Source organism: Podarcis cretensis (genome assembly GCF_951804945.1).
Source record: "Podarcis cretensis genome assembly, chromosome: 7".
Lineage (NCBI taxonomy): Eukaryota > Metazoa > Chordata > Lepidosauria > Squamata > Lacertidae > Podarcis > Podarcis cretensis.
Genome location: NC_137176.1, coordinates 46,696,103 through 46,717,684, shown reverse-complemented (window position 1 = coordinate 46,717,684; position 21,582 = coordinate 46,696,103). Strand labels below are relative to the sequence as shown.

General features: G+C 42.3%; 1 protein-coding gene across 2 annotated transcripts in view; it reads right to left on the bottom strand.

Annotated features, from left to right (window-relative positions):
- Positions 1-7,920, bottom strand: part of COLEC12 (collectin subfamily member 12) — a 79,406-nt gene extending 71,486 nt beyond the window's left edge. The window contains exon 1 of one of the 2 annotated variants that reach the window (XR_013840417.1): positions 7,384-7,920. Coding sequence is in view for 1 of the 2 variants with exons in the window: in XM_079982688.1 (XP_079838814.1) it covers positions 7,384-7,390 (7 nt within the window). In the remaining variant the exon portion in view is untranslated. The remainder of the gene's footprint in view (positions 1-7,383) is intronic. The other variant, XM_079982688.1, reaches the window with a different exon arrangement.
- Between the last annotated feature and the right edge of the window lie 13,662 nt (positions 7,921-21,582).

Sequence of the window (21,582 nt, the reverse complement as noted above, 5' to 3'; positions counted from 1 at the left end):
GGGGGGACCTGTTATGCCTATTGGTGTGGTTGCTCGAGAGCGAACAGGCAAGATCCCCACTGGTTTTTTCAAAGGCTTTATTATTGGTGCAAAACATTTACAATGCAGAACGCCTCAATTCCATGTCTTGCTCACTCACTAGCAGAATCTGAGAGTGGGCGGTCCTTAAACTTTCCCCAGCAGAGTAGTCTCTTGACCCCCAGCTGACGCCTCCCCTCTCTGCGCGAAAACCTACTGCGCAGGGAGGACTTGGGTAAAGGGGGACCTCCCCCCTCCCCGCTTTGCTCATGCACGGTGTCTTGGCTCTTTCTTGCATCCTTTGAGCCCTGCAGCTCTTCCCCACTAGAGGCGGGGCTTCCCTCCTCCGCAGAGGAAGTGCTGCTTCCCACAATCTTTGGAGTTTCCAGATCACTGGATTGATTTCTGTTCCAGTCATGGGCCAAATAAGCGAGCACCTTCTGTTTCCATTTTTGTCAGAAAGAACAGACTTATGAATGAACATTTGAGAGACTGGCACAAACAGGAAATATAATGATCTGCCTATCTCTCCTTGGCATATATATAGTTGGCATCCTACTTGGTGAATGAGATCTTGAAACATGACCAAGCATGGGACTTCCAAATTCCTTAATCCAACCCTCCTAGCATATCTAAGTGGAAGTATTAGGTACCTTTCAGATTTTCTTTTTATGAACTACCAGTCATCAAAATTTAACAAGAGTAAACTCTAAATATAATTATTTATTTGGGGGTGGGGACACAGCTAATAACATTATGGCTCAACACTTTATGGAAGTGGGCATTCAGAAAGGATGTGTTGAGGGAAGTTGGTTAGTTTTATTTCCACTTTAAATACACACACAGAGATTTGCAAGTACTGCAGCACCACACAAATCTGTAAAATGATGTGATTTGTGCTTCGGTGTTATATTTTTAAACAGTACATTTGTCATGGGCCATGTGTGACCAAGAAAATCTGAGGCTGAAGCCAAACTTTTCTTACCCATATAGCTTTTCAACCTTCTCTGGCAGTCTGTCAGGCCCATGAGTTCCTTGAATCTCAGTATGATTTCAGTGGGACTGTTACAGCCTTACTGAAGTTTTATTGATGTCATTCTTGGCACACGTGAGAGGGAGCTGCTGCACATGTCGTGTTAAATACAAATAGTAATCCAAACATGTTTTTGGTGAAGAGTATTCAGAATGTGAGAATCATTAAGCGCAAATGTGACCATTAATAATCTAACTGCAGCCACCACTCACTGCTATATTGGGATTTCACCACATGTATACAAGAGTGAGTTTTGAAACTAAGCATGAAGGTTTTACAGTAAAAAATGATTTTGAAACAAAACTCACTTCTCTACCAAATCTCAGCAAGTTCCTATTTTGGTTACTAATGAAGAATTTGAATTGGCTAGGCCAAGTTTCTGTTAATATTTGAACAGCTAAAAACCTAGATTTACAGCATATTAAGAGTCTGCACTTGATACTTAATGCTATAATAATGACTTTAAAAAATATGCAGTAAATCTATCCTGGGTGTTTACTAGATGTGTTTGCAGTGCATAGGGGAAAGTATTTTTGTGTTCTGATCCCTCAGTCCTAAAAAACAGATTCCAATCTCTGCCTGTTTTAATTTCAGCCAGTTCCATTTATTTATTTACTCAAAAGATCAATATCCTGCCCTTCTAATGCATTCACATAGCCATTCCATATTGCTTGCTTCACTTTAAAGAGCTGGATATTTTTGCACACAGATTTCACTTCTTCTTGAACTGCATCCTGGTTTTTACCATGTTGAGTTTTCATAAATATTTTGTCCTTTTCATGTACCCATGTTCTGAAAACTCAAAATAATTTAATGCAGAAAAGTTAAAGTATCCTGAAAATCTAGATAGCTTGATGCAAGAATTTTGAAATACAGTGGTACCTCAGGTTAAGTACTTTATTTGTTCCGGAGGTCTGTACTTAACCTGAAACTGTTCTTAACCTGAAGCACCACTTTAGCTAATGGGGCCTCCTGCTGCCGCCATGTCGCTGGAGCACAATTTCTGTTCTTATCCTGAAGCAAAGTTCTTAACCTGAAGCACTATTTCTAGGTTAGCGGAGTGTGTAACCTGAAGCGTATGTAACCTGAAGCGTGTGTAACTCGAGGTACCACTGTATTGAGCTGCAATTACTGATAGATTAAGCACAAGATAAACTCAGCTCACACAACAGAGTTTTTCTGGTTCCTCCTCCCCACTGAAACCCACTGTGCCCTAGTCCAATGAGCTACAACAGAATTCAGGGTGCTTGCCTTATGCACATGCAAGCACCTTTCTGTTCAAACAGACAGAGGTGTATTTAGGACAGCATGACTGGTTCTGCTGCATTGGGCACTGAGCCTTGAGGGCACTGCACAACTAGAGGGCATCACAACTATGATGATCGTACTAAACTTAGCAGAACGGAGGGTGAGAGGTGTGTGTGCCAAATTATGGCCCTGCACAGGGCACCACTGGAGTTTGAAAGACCAAAGTCCGCCCCTGACACAGGGCACCTCCTAAGTCATTCTATTCATCCTATCTGTGTCACTTTTGTTGCTATTGATTTGAGAATTGGTATATACTGTATTGTTAGAATTCTCAGAGCAGTGAGAACTCCAGAATACCTGGATTATGTTTCCTTGCAATGAGGACATTAGTAGCATTTTTGTAATATGTGGTTTCATTTGCACATGTATACAGGTTGAACATAAGGGAAGATGCAATATAACAATATATATTGAAGCTGTCTACTTCCCATCAGTTTTCTAGGGGGCATAGCCACCACCACCCAAATGAAGTGAAATAACCACCCTGGAGGTTCTGAAAGAAGGGTTGGGCAGCTACTTGTTGGATACACTTAGGTGCAATATATGCTGCCTTGCTTCAGGGTTGCAGAGCCAATCAGTACCAAAACGTCTAGTCTAGTTTAATTCCAGGAATCTATGTGTGTGCTCTAATGAGCATGGAGAGATGTTGCGACAGCAGGTGGGGATTCTTCCCATTCATTTCATGGGGAGGTTTCACATACATAAAGAGATATACAATGCAGGGTCATCCCTTATGAATGAAAATATGAGATGCTACAATGAGCCCCCCCCCCCCCAATGATGGGCTTCAATGGGTAAATCCATTCTTATTACTCACAACTATATTTTCTTTTCCAATCTTCCCACCAAGAAACATGAATACATGTTTTGTTGCTATCTTGTTTTATGATCCCATACTAGCATGTTATTGATGCTTTTGAATTATGGTGCTGGAGGAGACTCTTGAGAGTCCCATGGACTGCAAGAGGATCAAACCTATCCATTCTTAAGGAAATCAGCCCTGAGTGCTCACTGGAAGGACAGATCCTGAAGCTGAGGCTCCAATACTTTGGCCACCTCATGAGAAGAGAAGACTCCCTGGAAAAGACCCTGATGTTGGGAAAGATGGAGGGCACAAGGAGAAGGGGACGACAGAGGACAAGATGGTTGGATAGTGTTCTCGAAGCTACCAGCATGAGTTTGACCAAACTGCGGGAGGCAGTGGAAGACAGAAGTGCCTGGCGTGCTCTGGTCCATGGGGTCACGAAGAGTCGGACACGACTAAACGACTAAACAACAACAACAACTAGCATGTTTAAGATTGTGTTATTAACTACAATATGCTATTATATTACCTGCTAAAATGTTCCATCTGTAAGTGATTGGGGTCAGTACAATGCAATTCAGGTTTCTGGATAATTTCCATAATAATCCTTGATCTTTAACGGATAAGAAATTGCAAATTTGCAATATTATGAATTGTAATCAAAGCATGGATAAACCATGTCCTTAATGCAAGGCAGAATTGTAACAAATAGTAATTCAAGGAGAATGATTTTTCACTCATAAGAGAGAGTAAATCTTCTGACCTTTTCCTTCTTTAAATTCAGTCTTACAGAAAGTTGGAATTTGGCAAGGAAATTGAGCTGCTTGTGTAGGAGGCATGCTATGTAATCCAAAACTAGAATACTTTTAATGGTGACTAGAGGGAGACTGGATCTTCTTGCCCAACTACGTGATGGTCTTTTTCAGTTCTTGTTTTAAAAGTTAATGTGGCAGATCTCTACAGAACAGAGAACTTCCAGATGCTGCCCTTGAAAAATGGATCTTAAACTGGAAATGGTTCAGAATGTGGAAGCTAGAACACTTCTGGAAGCTAAGCACTCAGGTTATATTACTTTCGCTACATGCTGTACTCTATATTAAAGACTGCCTTCTTCCTTACAGACCCTAACCGTTGTGAAGATCAGCAGAGGGATCCCTCTTGGCAGTTCTACCTCTCACAAAAGTTTGGGCTGTTGGTGGTCTGAGGGTGGGTATTCTCCGTGGCAGCCCCTAAGTTGTAGCATTCCCAGAGGTGAGTCTGGCTTCTTCACCATGCAGCTTCTGGTGAATGCTGAATATGTACTTCTTTACCCAAACACCTGAGAAATGTGTTTTCAGGTCCACCCTATTCCTGTACATACTGAATTTTTAATTTTATGCAATTTACAGTCTTATAAACTGCCTTATGAGAGCAGTGCAGCCTGAAAGGTACATCTTCAAATAAATGTGCTGTATCTGATTAGTCCACACACAGAAATGAATGGATTCAAGTTAGATCACATCCAAAACATATATTTAAAGCATGTTTAACACACATTCTAAGCACATGGCTTCCCTCAAAGAATCATGGGAACTGTAGTTACTTAAAGGTGTTGGGAATTATAGCTTGGTGAGGGATAAACTAGAACTCCCATGATTCTTTGGTGGAAGCCATGTGCTTTAAATGTCACATCTCATTTAAATCTATTGAGTATGGCTTGGTTGGATACAGCCCAATATAAATAAAACAGAGGTTATATGCATTTCATAAACAATGTTTCACTTGTTCTAACTAACCCAACTTGCGGATATGGCCCAACCATCCTGTATTGTGGCCTATCTAGTGCTTCACCTGTTAATCCAAATTATTTTGGCACACAATGTGAAAATTGCTTACAGCTGTCAGTCATGACTAAGTTAAATCCTATTGCTTTTGATAGGTCTACTCTGACGAAGATTGGATCCAACCCAATGTATTTTTGTGCAAATCACTCATGATGTAATTATTTAGATAATCTTCAGCTCTCTAGGGATGTTGGATGTTTACTGCAGCAGCAGGTCAACTCTGCTGTTACTCATGAATAGAACACGTGATTATTCTAAACATAAAAGCTCAGAAGTTTTTATGAAGGAGGAGATTTAAACAAAAAAATGTGGGAAATCAATTGTGTGTGTTAAAGATGCAACAGGAGAGAGGGAAGGTGCTTTGGCACTGCTTATGATTTTCATAACTCTTGCATTACCAGTTCATTTGCCATTTTCATTGAAGGATGTTTCTCATTAACTCTGTAATTTAAAGATTTCATTTTACTGGCCTTCTTATGAGTTTCTGGAAAAACACTCCACAAAGTGATTGTGCAATTTCTTACAGAAAGAGAGTCATTATGACCCACCAAGAAGACTGAGAACATGCAACCCTCCTACATGAATAGAATCTCCATTAAAAGCATCAATATTCCAGATACGTTTTCCACTTTTTCCAGATGAAAAATCTCACTAGAATTGCTATCCAATGCACATTTTCTTCGAAGTAGGTAATATTGAATTCAGTGGAGCTTACTTCGTGGCAAACATGTATAAACTCAGGCTATAGGTGTCACAGCAAGAAGGCAGAAAGCATGCATATGAGAACATTAAAGCAACATTTTTCCTAAGATAGCTGCGGCTGCCTCAAATCTCCATCATGTGGTAGCTTATCATATATGCAGCATGTCACGTGGACACAGTGCCAGTCAAGGGAAAGAGATGTTTTGTGTACAATGCAGTTAACGCACTAAAATCCCCATGTGACCTAAATTATACCCCAATGCATGAATCAATGAAAAACTTCTGCTGGGACCAGTGCATTTTGTAACATTTAGAATAAAGCTGGGGTTACAGTCTGCTCTCATTCCCACAATGGACTTAATTCCTTGCACTGTATGACATCAACATCATAAGGTATTGCGCAAAAGTACATTACTTCTCAGTTGTTATCGCCACTACATCCATCCTAGTAGTGCCATGCATTATCAGAAATAGCAGCACGGGTGGCTCTACAGACCATTTGAATTGCTAACCATCTCCAATGTTCTGTACTTTACTCCCCACAAGATGACATTCAAAAGTTGTTTTCACATGTGTGTGGGCTCAGTGAAAGAAAATACTTTCTCCCATAGACTGCCTCTTTGGCAAGCTAAGTCAACAACCTCAGTATTCTTATTGGTCTCTGGAAAGAGCTATCACAACGTTTACTGCCCTCTTGGCATCTAGAATTAAACAGCACAAGCTAAGCAACAGGCTGATACTCAGCCACAGATTCCTTATACAGTATATATTTCTGTTGCCTACTTAGATTTATTTCTGTGGCTAAAGAAAAACTATGCTTCACAACTACTTCCTAAACATTCCTAAACATCATTCTTTGATGCCTTATTCTCTGAAGTGCAAAGTCCTAAACTTATTCAGAGGTTCTCACTTTTCATTTTCATTGTCGAGTGCATTCTTATACACATCTACTCAGAAGTAAGTGCTACTGAGAGACCAACTGGATATGTTTCCAGGTTCGTGGGTAGAGGATTGCAGCATAAATGATTTAAGTGACACTTAGTGGTCACAAGCTATAGAACATAATCAATGCATGCATGCCAAAGTGTCATTTGTAAGTGAAGGCGAGTCTTTAAACTTCAGATTTTCAGCACATGCAACCTACAAACTAAATATTTTCCAGTCTTGAAAGGGGAGGGGGGAATGCCAAGTATATTTCACAAGCCAGTTAAGCCTCTGCTAGAACCTAATCATTGCCAGATGTCTAGAAGCAATACTAAGAACATCATGAAATGCTGGCAACCCCCCACTGCGCTCTCTGAAAAACTGCAGGGGGAGGGGAAAAGGGGGGAATGAAAAAAAGATAGGTGGTCAAGAAAAATGTGCTGGGGAAAGCAGAAATTGTTGTGTGGGTGAGTACTTCATTCTCCTGGACAGATTTTCCCAATCTAAAAAAATCCAAAAGGGGGACCTGTAAACAACTAGCAAGCAGCTAAGGTTAGACTTTTCTCGAGGAACAAATGGCAGCTTTCATCATTAATGGACTAGAGCACGGACCTGATGCAGCTCCAGTTTTACACACGCACACGCTTGCAAAAATATTTGCTCCTACAATAAGCACCACATGTTCATTTGCTGACAGACTGCTGCTCCCACAGCCCAGTTCCTTCCCCAACACTCTCTGAAAGAGCCATACGCCTTGTTCCCTTGCTTACCTTTCATGTTGGCAGGCAGGGCAGCCACATAGGAAACTTTCGGGCGCTGGAGAAGTTTGTTCCTTGTTGCACAGAACTCCTTTATGGGACTCTCATGCCGGGCAGCTTCTGATCAGCGGGTGGATGGAGCTCTCTGGACTAGCTGCTTGGAGCACCAGCCTTTCCCCCTCTGGTCTCTCAGAATAGTAAACTTTGCAACTCTCCCCACCGGCCTGAACTCACACGACCAGCCTCTGCCCCTCCTCTCCAATCTCTGCTCGCTTTGGGAAACGACAGAAAGCTGCTGGCTCCACAGTTCAACCCCCGCAGCTCTCCCCCCACCTTCAGTTTTCCCCGCCTCTTTCACGAGTTGGGCTGTAAATTGAGGCAAGGGAAGAGTCTGCAATAATAAACCCTCAGGCGAAGGTTGAATGAGGAGGAGGAGAGAAGCTCTGAAGAAGGGTAGTTCCCTCACACTGGGAACCGCAGCCTCCCCTGACTTCCAGGCTGTCCTGCAAAATCTCTGAACTCTCAGCCGCCCTCCCGTCACCACGACACGGGTTGACTCTTCCACAGCGGGCTCCGAGGGAGGCGAAAAGTGGTGGTTTGGCGCAGGGCGGAGGTGTAAACTTTCTTGGCCCAACCGCTCTGAGAGGATGGACTTAAAAGCGAGGGAAAAGCCCAGCCACTGTCAGCTCTTCGCTGCTGATAGAGGCTCGTTCCTTCCGCCCCATGGGGGTGGGGAGTCTCGGTTCTTGTGAATAAAAAATAAATAAATGGAGGAATAATCGAGGCACACGTATGCTGAAGGTTGAAGAATCACCACAGAAGTAGCTAATGTCGCTTCAGCTTCGATTGGGTCATCATTCGAAAATACAGCACAAATGGCTTTTTTTAAAAAATGGTTTATAAAACCATGTGAAAAACATAGGTTCAATTTTTAATGTCAGTTTAAAATAAGAACAAAGGCACCAGACCGTCACGCATGCACAAACCACATAGGATAAGTTCAGCTTCCTGCCAGTAAACATGCTCTGCAGTCTCACACATGTTGTAGTCAACATTCACAGTGTAAGTTTAAAGCACATGGCTTCCTCAAAAAATCCCCCGGGGCCATAGTTTACCCCCCTTATAGAAGTACAGTTCCCAGGATTATTTGGGAGAAGCCATGAGGTTATCTAGTAGACGCCAAATATATGGAACATTTGACAAAGACAGTCTCTCACAAAAGATCCTCAAATAAGTTTTCTAGTCATGGGATAAGAGGGGTAACCTGTGTGGTGCCCTCCAGATGCTACTGAACTATGATTCCCATAATCCCTGACCATTGGCCCTACTGGCTCTGGCAGATGGGAGCTGTAGTCCAACAGCATTTGTGCCCTCACCATGTTGGCTACCCCTTGGATCAGAGGTCAAAGTGGGGCAGTCATCTCCACCCCTTGGCCATGACTCTAGCTACACACTCTTAGTCTGAGCAATTTCAGCATAGGCTGTGTTGCTTCTATCTTTGTAGAGGATATCTAGGACTGCACGGTGCAGTCTCCCCGGGACAGTACCATTTTAGGTTGCAAGCAACGCTGCCAAATCGACAGCCCAGAAACCCTGTTTCTCCTCCAAGCGCTGAGTTGGAGTTGGCTGCTGATAACTGAAAAGCATTTGAAGTGGAGATGACCTGTACATCCTCACCAGAAGAGATGCAAGGCTGCAAGTCAACAGAGGAGATGTTTAAATACTGTTTTCAATGTGTATGCTGCTGCCATCATCTCCTTTGATTTGGGGCTGCTGACTGTGTCATTTTTAATGGAGATTCCTTGGTCATTTTGTGTGCTTACAGCGTGTGTGTGTGTGGTTTTTTATTCATAAACAAAGGAAATAAATACCACAAATACCAACAGCTCCCTACAAAAATGGCAAAACAAAAGATAAGGAAAGGGGGGGGCATCAGCCTAATATATGTATACAATTCTATTCCATGGGTACATAATCAGAAGTAATTATATTGCATTTTAATTCACACATTCCAAATTTCCAAGGATGCTGCAGGCAGGTGGACTCATTATAGTTTTTACTGGGCATTACACAATGCACAAGAAACTCATTTCAAAACACATTAGATATGACAGGGCACTAGGGGTGTCATAGAAACAACACCATAAAAACGGTTGGAGAACCTTTGGTATTCTGGCATCTGAGAAGGGGACTCCCACTCCCATTACAATGTGTCAGAACTGGTGTAAAAAGAATAATATTGTTTAAGAATAATTAGATGTATTAGTAAGGATCGTGAGAGCAGAGATCTAAAATATTTCCGGATGAAGTATTTGTTGACAATATTTGCAATTGTCGAGATGTGATTTTTAGGAAATTGAGAACAGTAATGCAGGCCTCGCTGAACTGTGCATTTCTTTATTATTATTTATTATATTTATATACCGCCATATACCTGGAGGTCTAACGGCGGTTCACAGAATAAACTATGTCTGCTTAAAAGAAAAATGGACATGGACATTATTTTTTAATAAGCCTGTTTACATTCTTAAGCATATTGATTCATTTATGTTGTCAGTCTACATTCCAGAAAGAATGACTTAAAGGTGAATAAGTTTTTTAAAAAAAGGTTTACACAGTGTTAGCAGGCCGATCCACAACCCAGTTATGACAGAATGTTTGGACGTAAGATGATTTACAGTTTGCTCCTATGTAAACTTGCACAGGATATGGCTGTATGTCATCTTCATCCCAGTTACCTAAGCAATAAATAGAACTGGGGAACCTGACAATGTGCAGCCTGGTCCTATGTTTGTTTAGGTAGAAGGAAGCCCCACTGAATCCTATGGGACTTACTCTGAAGTTAGTGTCAGAATTTAGTCCTTCCCAGAAATTGATCCTGAGCTCTCCTCAGATGAACAAGGGGAGCAGGACCCTCCAGCATCTCTCCACACTGCCAATGTCCCTGACCCCCAGGGCTTTGAACAGCTGCTGTTAAACAAGTTATGTGCGAGGAATGGTCCCCATCTGCACAGATAACCAGTTTGAAGGGAGACTGTGCTACAGTCTCGGACTGTTTGTAGTGCATGTGTTAGTTCCATCATTTGAACAAGCAGATACCATTACAGGAGCTGACACAATATCTGTGTGATGGACTTACACGTGCCAGATATGATGATTCGGTTCCGCTTTACCCAGAAACGCCTCAGTCTGGAACTTCTTTAACTAAACCTGCATACATGCCATACTTTAAAAGCACATTTGAAGGATCAAAGAATTCTGGATAGTGTAGTTTACCCCTCACAGAGTTACAAATCCCAGAAATCCTTAAGAAACTACAGTACCCAGAACTCTTTGAGGCAAAGAATAGGCTTCAATTGTGGTTTAAAAGCTATAGTGTGTACACTGCCTAAATCACAGTGACTTCCCCTTAGAAGTGGTTGACTGGAAAGCCAGCAACAAGCCTAAAAAATGCAGAATCAAATAAATACAAGATATGAAGAACATTCCTTAAGAAGTGATGCTGTGTACAAAAGCTGGATGTTTCTTTAGACGATGAAACACTTATATCTGAAAGGCATTATAGTTCCTTTTATCTGCTATGGAATGTGGCCTCAATCAACAGCTATGTTTGGACCTTAATGTATAAACTTGCCAAGATGGTAAGATCACTGCAAGAAAAGTAGATTTGTTACTCAAGTATCCTATTTTGATATTTCCGGATTCCAGTTGTAGTCATTAAGATTTACCATCCAGAAAGCAAGCATAACTAAGCTTAGAGAAAATAAGTGTTGAAACACACTACTCCCTCCTAATTTGAAACTGGAGAGCATACAAAGGCTTTGTAAACTGTTTAAGCATGATGCTGATCATACAGTATTTTGGTCAGTGCCTCTGTAATTCATGTAAATGACTGTTTATGAACGTACTGAGCCTTTGATGTTTTGCTTTCCTGGCTAGGATAACTGCTTTAGTAAGTGTTTCTACTCTTCTTTGACCTTGATTGTTTTGGAGTAGTGGTGAGAGGGTGGGAGCTAAGCAGGCTTCAGAAAGAACAGACATACCAGAAGAAGGTTGCATACACACCATATATTTAAAACACACACGCACCAATAATCCTGGGAACTGTAGTTTGCCCTTTACAGCACAATTCCCCTTTAAAACTACAGTACACCCTTTAAAAAACTAGTTTCCAGTATTCTTAGTTGGCAAGGGGAATGTGTTTATATGCAGCCAAATAAGAAGGGGAAGGAAGAAATCTCTAATATATTGCTCAATCTATATTACAGTAGTAACTCTGCCTCCCTTGTTTTCTCTTCGGCTGTATTGGCACTACAGTATTTCCTTTTCTGCTCTGCACATTTTGGATATGTGTTGCTTACACCAGAGATTTTTAATCTTTTGGGTCCTTTTTTGACAACTACATTCTTTCTGCAGCACCCCTTTGGGACTTAGGAGCCCAGTTATGTCACCCCTTGCCTGCAGAGCCAGCAACCCTTCACCCCTTTTCAAACACCCTCCCTTGGGGAGTGTTCCTCAGTTTCCTCTCTTCTTGGGAGTTCTCTGGGCAGCTGTAACTGCCGCCGCTGGTCTCTGAGCTGCGCCCATCCTGCCCCAAAAAGAGGTGCCTCCTCACACTGCGCCACCAGGGCCTGAGAAGCATCCCTGGCCAGACCCAGAGACACCATTCACCTGAGCTTTTAACCAGGGCTGCTGCAACAAACAGGTGTGCAAACCTTTGGGAGGCAGAGACACAAGAGGGCATCAGAAGAGGAAGGGAGGGAAAGAAAGAAATTGTTGCCTGCAGCACCCTGGGCTATCATTCAAGGCATCACAGGGTGCCATGGCACACTGGTTGAAAACCACTGGCTTACACCATTTGCCATGCATCATCTCTCATTCCCAATATCCCAATTAGGTAAAGGTAAAGGTACCCCTGCCCGTACGGGCCAGTCTTGACAGACTCTGGGGTTGTGCGCCCATCTCACTTAAGAGGCCAGGGGCCAGCGCTGTCCGGAGACACTTCCGGGTCACGTGGCCAGCGTGACATCGCTGCTCTGGCGAGCCAGAGCCGCACACGGAAACGCCGTTTACCTTCCCGCTGGTAAGCGGTCCCTATTTATCTACTTGCACCCAGAGGTGCTTTCGAACTGCTAGGTTGGCAGGCGCTGGGACCGAGCAGCGGGAGCGCACCACGCCGCAGGGATTCGAACCGCCGACCTTTGGATCGGCAAGTCCTAGGCGCTGAGGCTTTAGCCCACAGCGCCACCTGCGTCCAATATCCCAATTGCTCACCTGTAAATTCCTGGATGGATTTTGCTAGAGGGTGAGGTGGGAAGATACGGAGATGTGCATGTTAAAAGACAGAGCAAATGAAGAAACAAGCATGCAGATACACACACATGCACAATGTAATAACGGGGGCGGGGACAGGGAGATGGTGGCACACAAAAACACACCCATCATTGCAATGGTCATAGTCAAGTTTTCAGAATGCCCAGCCCCACACATTCTATGATTCTATGATTCACATTTGTGTAGTAAGTATAGCAGGCTCCTCTTCTGACTGTTAGCATTGAAGGGTGGTGGTAGCATTGCACCAGTAGTGATTTCCAGATGTTTACAGTGCAGATTACATAGATCAGATGTACATTACAGATGCCTCAAATTTGCCCTGACACATGGGAAACAACTATCCCAGACACTGTCATAGATTCCATTCATTGTGCCAGTAAGGGAAATTGGGGCCCCTGTCTGGTGTGTTACTATTTCCATTTCTGACAGTGACGCCCCCTCCCCAATCCCTTGATGGAATTCAGTAACCCAGATCTCTGGGAGACATTTTAGCTCTGCTACACAGCCTCCTTGCTTTGCCTGCTGCTATTCCATAGCCTAGTATGCAAAGAGTAAGACTGCTATATTTGGGCAGTAAACCTGCATGCAGGTGTTCCAATGAACATATGGAACAACTAGTGCATGCACTTACAGATTCCTCCATTTATTGCAATGTCAGGAACTGTTCTGCATTCACGCTTATATTTCATGAAGAAACAGAACTGTTTTGGCATTATTGGGAAAGGGGAAGCAATGCTTGGCACCTCCATGTGTGCTTTTGGTCTCATGGTCAAGGTGTTGATCTCTCTTTCCTGCCACACAGTCTTTTTTCACATTGTAAAACAGTAGCCCTTAATTTATTAATCATAAATGATATTTTAGACCTGGGGTGGAATTCAACATCATACTATTACAATAGTTCCATCAGTGCAAGCTTTTCGTCTTGCTAGATAGAACAATCTCTTCCCCTCCCCCCGCAGTCCTCACAATCTCCCAGAACTGATTTGGGTGGGGGATGTATGGGAGGGGAGGAAAATACTTCTCAAACTAGTGTGCTAGTTGTGCTGGCTTTCACTAGTGCAACTGTTTAGATGAATCTGGCCCGTAATTTTTAATTGTGACTGCTATCACTTTTTAATATTTTTTTTTCAGAATAGCAATGCATTAAGTGTGTGTTTGCTATGCATGTATTTAAGAATTGCCTTCAGAACAGAATTGCTCAAGTTCATTCATACATTTAGAAAGAAAAAGTCTCAGTTCACACGTTTGGGATCTCCTTTGTACTCAGGAGGACACTTTGCATATTGGCTTGCAATTTTTGTTGTTCCACTGGAACATTATCTGTTAGTGTGTAGGGGGGTGGAGATGATCCTGGCAATAACTGGAGCCAGTCTTATGAACAGGAGCCAAGGGAACTCATCAAACTCTACTTGTGAGGGATAAATTCCCCCTAACTCTGGGTAGGGGCATCTAGAGAAGAATCACCCTTTGTGTGCTTGCAGCTCACCCTGGGGTTAATGGCATGGAAAACTGTGGACATCTGCTACAGTACTCTATAAATAATGGAGTGGCACATGAAGTTAGAAGAAGCTAGTCAGAAAAGACAATTAATTGTGGAATCCATTGAAGAAGGGGAAACGGGAGAGTAGACATTCTAACAAGGCTTCAGTGTCTTTTAATTTGTTAATTGCCACTGGCAAAAAAATGCATCACAATGCATTTGTGACCTGCAGTAGTTTAGATAACAAAACCGGCTCAGTATAATTAGGAACAGAGCCAGGTACGTATCTTGAAAAGCATTTCCCCTTGGCCGTCATACAGGTTTTATTTTCTTTGAGTAAGGACAAATTATGAGGGATGAAGCCACTGTAGCTTCATCAGTTTTGATCCAGTTTAAGGCTTGGCTCCCCCATCTCACACACACATTCTATCTTCCCAGAGAGAAAACATGAAATATAATGTTGATTCAGCAGTTCTGGTACATGCGCAGGGACTCTGGCATGTGGACAGAATTCTTTGCAAGCTGTGCTTCCCCATTCATTTGAGTGACAGCGATGCTGCTCTGCTGCTGCTGTTGCAGCAGCAGCAAATGTATCAGAGGAGCCTTGGCCGACCTGGCTCCCTCCAGATTTTTTGGACTACAACTCCCATCAGGCCCACCCAGCAAGTCCAAAACATTTGGAGGTGAAGGCTGTGTTGGTTCCCACCCTTGGACAAAAGATCTGGGCTATTCAGACTTTAAGATCACCAAATTTGCAGATGACACCAAACTGGCAGGGGTAGCCAATACCACAGAAGATAGAATCAGGATTAACAGATTGCAGAACTGGGGCCAAACGAACAAAATAAATTTCCATAAATTTCCTGCACTTAGGCAGGAAGAACCAGCTGTAACAGAAGAATAGTGTTTTGATCAAGGGAAGTAATAGCCCTACTCTATTCTGCCTTAGCCAGATTCACCACACCTGGAATACTGTGCCCAGTTCTGAGCATCACACTTTAAGAAGGATATTTGCTCCTGCATTGTTTTTAAATAGTGGAGTGGGACCAGTCAGCCACAAAGTTCTCAACCAAAGCGAGAAGTCTCTGCTTTCAAGTGAGCACTCCAATAAGCGGGGGCTGCTGTGCTGGCACAGACAGCAGAGCACCCTTGGTGATTCTATTGAATATAACAAGTATGTGATTTTTCAGTGCAACCTTATTGTTCTAGTAGGGCTGTCCTAAGTGATTCAGGACTCAATGCATCAAGAAAACAAATACTAAATCATCATAATTTCCAGGAAACATTGAGAAGTTACCCTATATGCATGCAATATATTTCGCAGTATTTATTTAGATTTTTATCTCATCCTTCAAATACATTATCAGAACAGCATACTGAAATGCTGAAGTTATCATTAAAAGTAGTCCAATAAAATAAAAATATTTTAAAGTAGCATAAAAATCATGCAAGTAATACAGATCCAACTGTGTTTAAATGCCTGTGAGAATAAAAATATATTTGTCTGACACCAGGAAGACATTAGGGTGGATGCCAATGAGAGAATTCAAAGCTCGGGTGCCACCACTGAAAATATTCTCTCTGCAACAGCTACACGCCAAACCTCAGATGTTGGCAAAGATGCAGATGATGGCCTCTGGTGATGATTTCAAAGTATGGCCAAGCACACGTAGTATAAGGTAGAGTGCTGAAGGTAATACATACTTCATCTGTGTTTGATTTAACATAGCATTTGCTTTCCCTCACTGCCCTTTCAAAAATAATGTATGTGGTGAACTATGGAACTTCTTCAAATTAGAAACATAAATTGCAAAGCTCTCTCTTTCAGGAACAAATGTCTGCTTTAAAGCTAAATCCTAAGCAGCAGTCCAAAAATAAGACCTTGGTGTATTTGATTTACAAACATATTTTTGTTATTAATGTTTGCAAGCTTTCCAGCATACTCTGAAGTTTTGCTGTAATGTTATTCCTATTAAGTCACTGATTTCCACATGGCGAGCATGTTAGCTAAAAACACTTTTGCCACTACAATGAAAACACAGAAAGACTGCAGTGCAGCAATATCCAGAATCTAAAAAATCAATTATGCAGCGCAGCTTGTTTAAACCTGAAATTGCATGTGACTTACCTAGAGCTCCCCATATCCTAGGCAACATGTTTAGAACAGCTTTTAAGCAGAAAACCGAAAAAGTGGCAAAAAGAAAACAAAATGCAGTTTTTTAAAAAAGCGTTAACTTTGTTTAAGATATGTAGGCATGGCTAATTTATCTGCTTGGCAAATAAATGTTTCGGTGCTTTCAGATGAAAACTGTTAACAATGAAATCAGACTTATTTTCAAAGAAGGGGGTTGGGGAAACATCAACCTCCTGAGGTTGTTGGGCTGTAACTCCATTATCCTTGACCATTGACCATGCTGCCTGGGGTTCATGGGAGCTAGAGTTCAACATCATCTCAACAGCTACAGGTTCGCTACTAGAGTTTTCAAAGTATCATCTACATCCAACTGTTCTTCAGCTTTGGTGCTAAGGAAGAGAGGAGTGTTGTTTCCAAGATCCAGACTTATGCACGGACATCCCATAGTGATTGCTCTACAGTACTTCCATTTTCCCCCTTTTGGAGGTGTCAGTGAGCAGTAGGAAGAGAATAGTGAACAGGTTGCAGGGCGTGAGGTATAGCTATGTCAAATACCCTTCAGCTATGAACAAACCTGAACAACCGCCCAATTTTCCAGGAGCTGGTGCTGGTTATATACAGATAGTGTGCACATGCTTTCATCAGTAGTACTGAGTAACTCATGAATGTGAACAAGAAACTGGAACCCAGTAAAAACATATGACTGCCATATGTATCATTCCATTGTTCACCACAGAGTTTGGCTCAAACTTTTAAATTATTTAAGTTGAGTTTCTTTCTCTCTTCCCCACTCCCAATTTTTGGGCATGGAGAAACCAGAGCACTGTTTGCTTGGCATGCAGAATGTTTTTGCCTTCAGCTGAGTAGCTTGGATTACATATTATGATTTTAAAGTCACCTTTGGACCAATGAAAGCTGCTACAGATACCCTGTGTTTGTGCTGTGAGAGCACATTTCCATTTTCAGCATAATGAAAGATATGGTAAATGCAAGACAGTGAATAGCTTTCTAGAGTCATCTTCAAAGGCAAAAAATATAACTAGTAATGAACAGGTACGCAATAATTTCTTTTGATCGTTCTCCTCTAATTGAGGGTTCATCATATATCAGACATGCCATAATCCTTAAAACGCATGGTGCAAGACATTTGGGGGGAAAGGAAAGAGTATGAAACAAGGTCAGCAAATGTGTGTTATAGTTTTCCTAGAAAGTTCCACTTTCCTCTCGCTCCCATCCAAGACTGTGTGTGTGTGTGTGTGAGAGAGAGAGAGAGAGAGAGAGAGAGCGAGAGAGCGAGCAGTGGCGTAGCGTGGGGGGTGCAGGGGGGGCCGGCCGCACCGGGCGCAACTTCTGGGGTTAGGGCAAATCCACGGGTTAGGGGGCGCAAATCCACGGGTTAGGGGGCACAAATTACTTGCCTTGCCCCGGGTGCTGACAACCCACGCTACGCCACTGAGAGAGAGAGAGAGAGAGAGACAGAGACAGAGAGAGATCAGCATTTGGATTGCAAAAATTGCCTCCTCCTGTTCAAAGGAACCTTATGTTTGGATACAATTTGATGCCCTTTTCAAATTATATGGTGGACTGTGATCATGGCAAATAAGCCAGAAGTTTTACATAATAATTTGTAATTAAAAGAAAGCTTAGTGTTCCCATGGTGAATAAAAGCTCATGTATTACATAAAATAACAATAAAGTAATATTATATAGTTCCTAGATCTGCATTTTATAAGTATCTGTTTGTAATTCCATGAATCTATTATTGGCAAGAGGACGAAAATATATTGTTTAAAACAAACACTGGATTGAGAGCTACTGTAATGGTACCTCAGTGGTGTGTTAGGAATGTGTGATTAATTCTGCATCCGTTATTTCAACAGGAAGAATATCACAGATTTCCATATGGTTGCATGGCTATTTAAGGGCCCCCATAGTAGTTCTGAATAACAGCAACTAAGTAGATTTTTAAACTTTGTTTTTGAGAGCGTTACTGGATATTTTATAGACAGAAAATCCATGTCATTGAACTCTCCTATATTTGACCTCTCTCCTGCACAGTCAGGGTTCTAAATCGCATGGGGAACCTCCCTGGGCACAGTTTTCATGGTGCAAACATTTCTTGTCCATTGGCTGTAGGATGCTGGGGTGGCCCCGGCAAGCATGCTTCTTCCTGCTTCTCCCTTTCACGACTTTATTCAGAGAGAAAAAGGGCTGGTGACAGGCAATTTATCATCCATGTGTCAGTGCCATCCAGCAGAGTCTACATAGCTGCACAGTTCTACCTTGCATTTCATATTCCTTTCCATAATAGTTCAATGGTGGGGGGGAATCCCATTCTCATCAGTGTTTTCCCTCTTTATCCAGGGGTCACCTTTAGGGGATATTGGGGACATCTGGAATTTTTTTTTTGGGGGGGGGAATTGCTGAGGGGGCTAGTCACAAAATGGCTGGTCATGGGGATGTGGCATAACACAAAATGGCAATTGTAAGGGGTGTAAAAGAGGTCGATCCGGTCAAAATATTAACTGAGCAGGAGCAGTCTCTCACTCATTGTGCATTGAGAAGATACTTACTGACACCTTTCATGGGTTCCAGAGGAGGTTGGGTGCTGTCCTGGCAGATGGTGACCACTGGTTCAGCCGTTCATTATGTGGTTTGAGGAACAGACTTAAGTGACAAAACTTGTCACTTAAAAAAAAAAAGTCAATTGTACTGTTTTACTATTTTCTTTGTTTAGTACCATCTTACATGGGACGCGGGTGGCGCTGTGGTCTAAACCACTGAGTCTAGGGCTTGCCAATCAGAAGATCGGCGGTTCGAATCTCCGCGACGGGGTGAGCTCCCGTTGCTCGGTCCCAGCTCCTGCCCACCTAGCAGTTTGAAAGCATATCAAGTGCAAATAGATAAATAGGTACTGCTCCGGCGGGAAGGTAAACAGCGTTTCCGTGAGCTGCTCTGGTTCGCCAGAAGCGTCTTAGTCCTGCTGGCCACATGACCCGGAAGCTGTACGCCGGGTCCCTTGGCCAATAAAGCGAGATGAGTGCCGCAACCCCAGAGTTGTCCGCGACTGGACCTAACGGCCAGGGGTCCCTTTACCTTTTTCACCATGTTTACAGATTACAGGTGTGATAGGCAACTTGGCCAAGGGGCTTACGATCCTGAAGTAAAGATACAGGTAAACAAAAGGAGAAGTCTCTTGTTAGCTGCACTGGAGCTTTGTGTGCTAAGTATGGGATACAGACTGAACGGAACACACTGTTGCTGCATTTCTGATATAACTCATAGCTGAGAATTACACTGGAAAATTCAAATCCATTTTTTCAGTCTATAAGTAACGTTGAAGTTGTGTTTACAGGCATGTGTTCCATTACATTTTCTTTTTCAGTAACACACAAGAATCAAATATCAAAACTATACATTGAACTATTAAAAGTTGCTACTGGGTCTATGCGTGGGCTAGAAGTAACTTCGGGAACTGCTATGGAGACCCTTATAGGAGACATTAGACACAGAAACATTTGACTAACTAAAACTGCAAAATGAGTTTCTGCATATATATACAATGCCTTAAAGTTGCCACACAACACTGCATTCCATACAACGTGCCCCGTGAATGGCAACTGCATTTACAAACAAAGGGACTTCCATGTGGAATCAGTTAAAATTTGCCTCTGCTGCTTTTTGTATAGGTGATTGCTGAACTGATTTAAAGAGTAAAACACTAAAATAAAAATTATTAGGGTCAATAGACACATAGCAGGAGAGTGGCTGTGCCAAGGACAGTTATTAGACTTCCTGACTCCTCATCCCAGCGGACAACCTTCTTCTTTCCCTTTCAAAATGTGGATGGTTTACTGGAAGAGAAAAATCTACAAACAAGACACATTCCTCTGTCATAGGGTTCCATTGTTACTTGATATAGGAACTCTTTTAATTACTTAAATAACTTCACTGTATGTGGTGGGGTATGGTAAATTTGTTAGTGGCTTTTATTAACAGTCTAAGAGTATGGAAACACTCTGAAAATGCTAGGAAGATAGCCCAAGAATATATTGAAGTTCTTTAATTAAGTAATTAAAAGAGTTCCTATATTATCCCCCTTCTCTCTCTCTCTTTTAAAAAAATAAATTACATATGGTTTTGGGATGGACAAATATATTGACTTTTGTTTCCCTCAGTTTTTCAATTGCATGTTCTGTCCACTACTTTTCCCCATCAGTTTGTAATTTATTTTGTGGAAAGATCCTCACAAAAATCCTCAGCATCTCAGTACCCATGCCTCCTAATGTATATACTTTGGGTTTTGTTTTTGCTTTTTTGCGATTTTGTCTTGCACCCTGAGTTCCCCATGCTTCGCCCCTACCTGTTGGTTAACTGCAGCAATACAGTCATACCTTGGATCTCAAACGCCTTGGCTCCCAAACAAATCAGCTCCCGAATGATTGAAACCCAGAAGTGAGTGTTGTGCTTTTTGAATGATTTTCGGAAGCCGAACATCCGGCCCAGCTTCCATGGTTTCCATGGAAGCTGTGCCTTGGTTTTCAAACAGTTTCAGGAGTCGAACGGACTCCCGGAACACATTCTGTTTGAGAACCAAGGTACGACTGTACTGGGAATTGGGAAGCCAGGTGAGGAACATCATTCTGCCTCTGCCACTCTTCCAGCCACTGCTGCTGCCCCAGGAGAAACGTGACAGTTTCCCCAACATGCTTTCTGACATCAACTTTCTTGGCTGTGCCAGTAAAGTGGCTCAGAAGGAAACAGCAGACAGACTCACAGATGGGAAATGTGAGTGCTTTCAGTCATCTGTATTCTACAGATCACATATGACTCCTGCGTTTCACCTCGAAATAAGAATGCACAGAAAGTGTTGGGTTGTACTTTTGTAACATCTACCAAACAGGGTGGGGGCTTGTTTTGTTTTTAACTCATCACAGTTGCTATGGTTCACAAACACAATGGAATTTTTCAATAACTTTTTAGGGAAATCTCTTTCCCCAAAGTAACAAATAATAAAGCTGTTACAGCACAGCAAGCTTGGATTGGTTTTGTGATTATTTATTTGCAATTAGACAACAATGCTGGCTCTTAAAAAGACTAGTCAGCAAAACTGGCATAGCTGAGAAGCAGATCAGCTCCGTGGAATGTGGTTTCCTCAAAATCCTCAGGACTGTGAAACATTACAGAACCAGCTAATGTATCTAGAGGTTTGTTTTACATTTGTCTATGTTTTAAATGTCAGCGTCATTGTCTTGATGGTCCC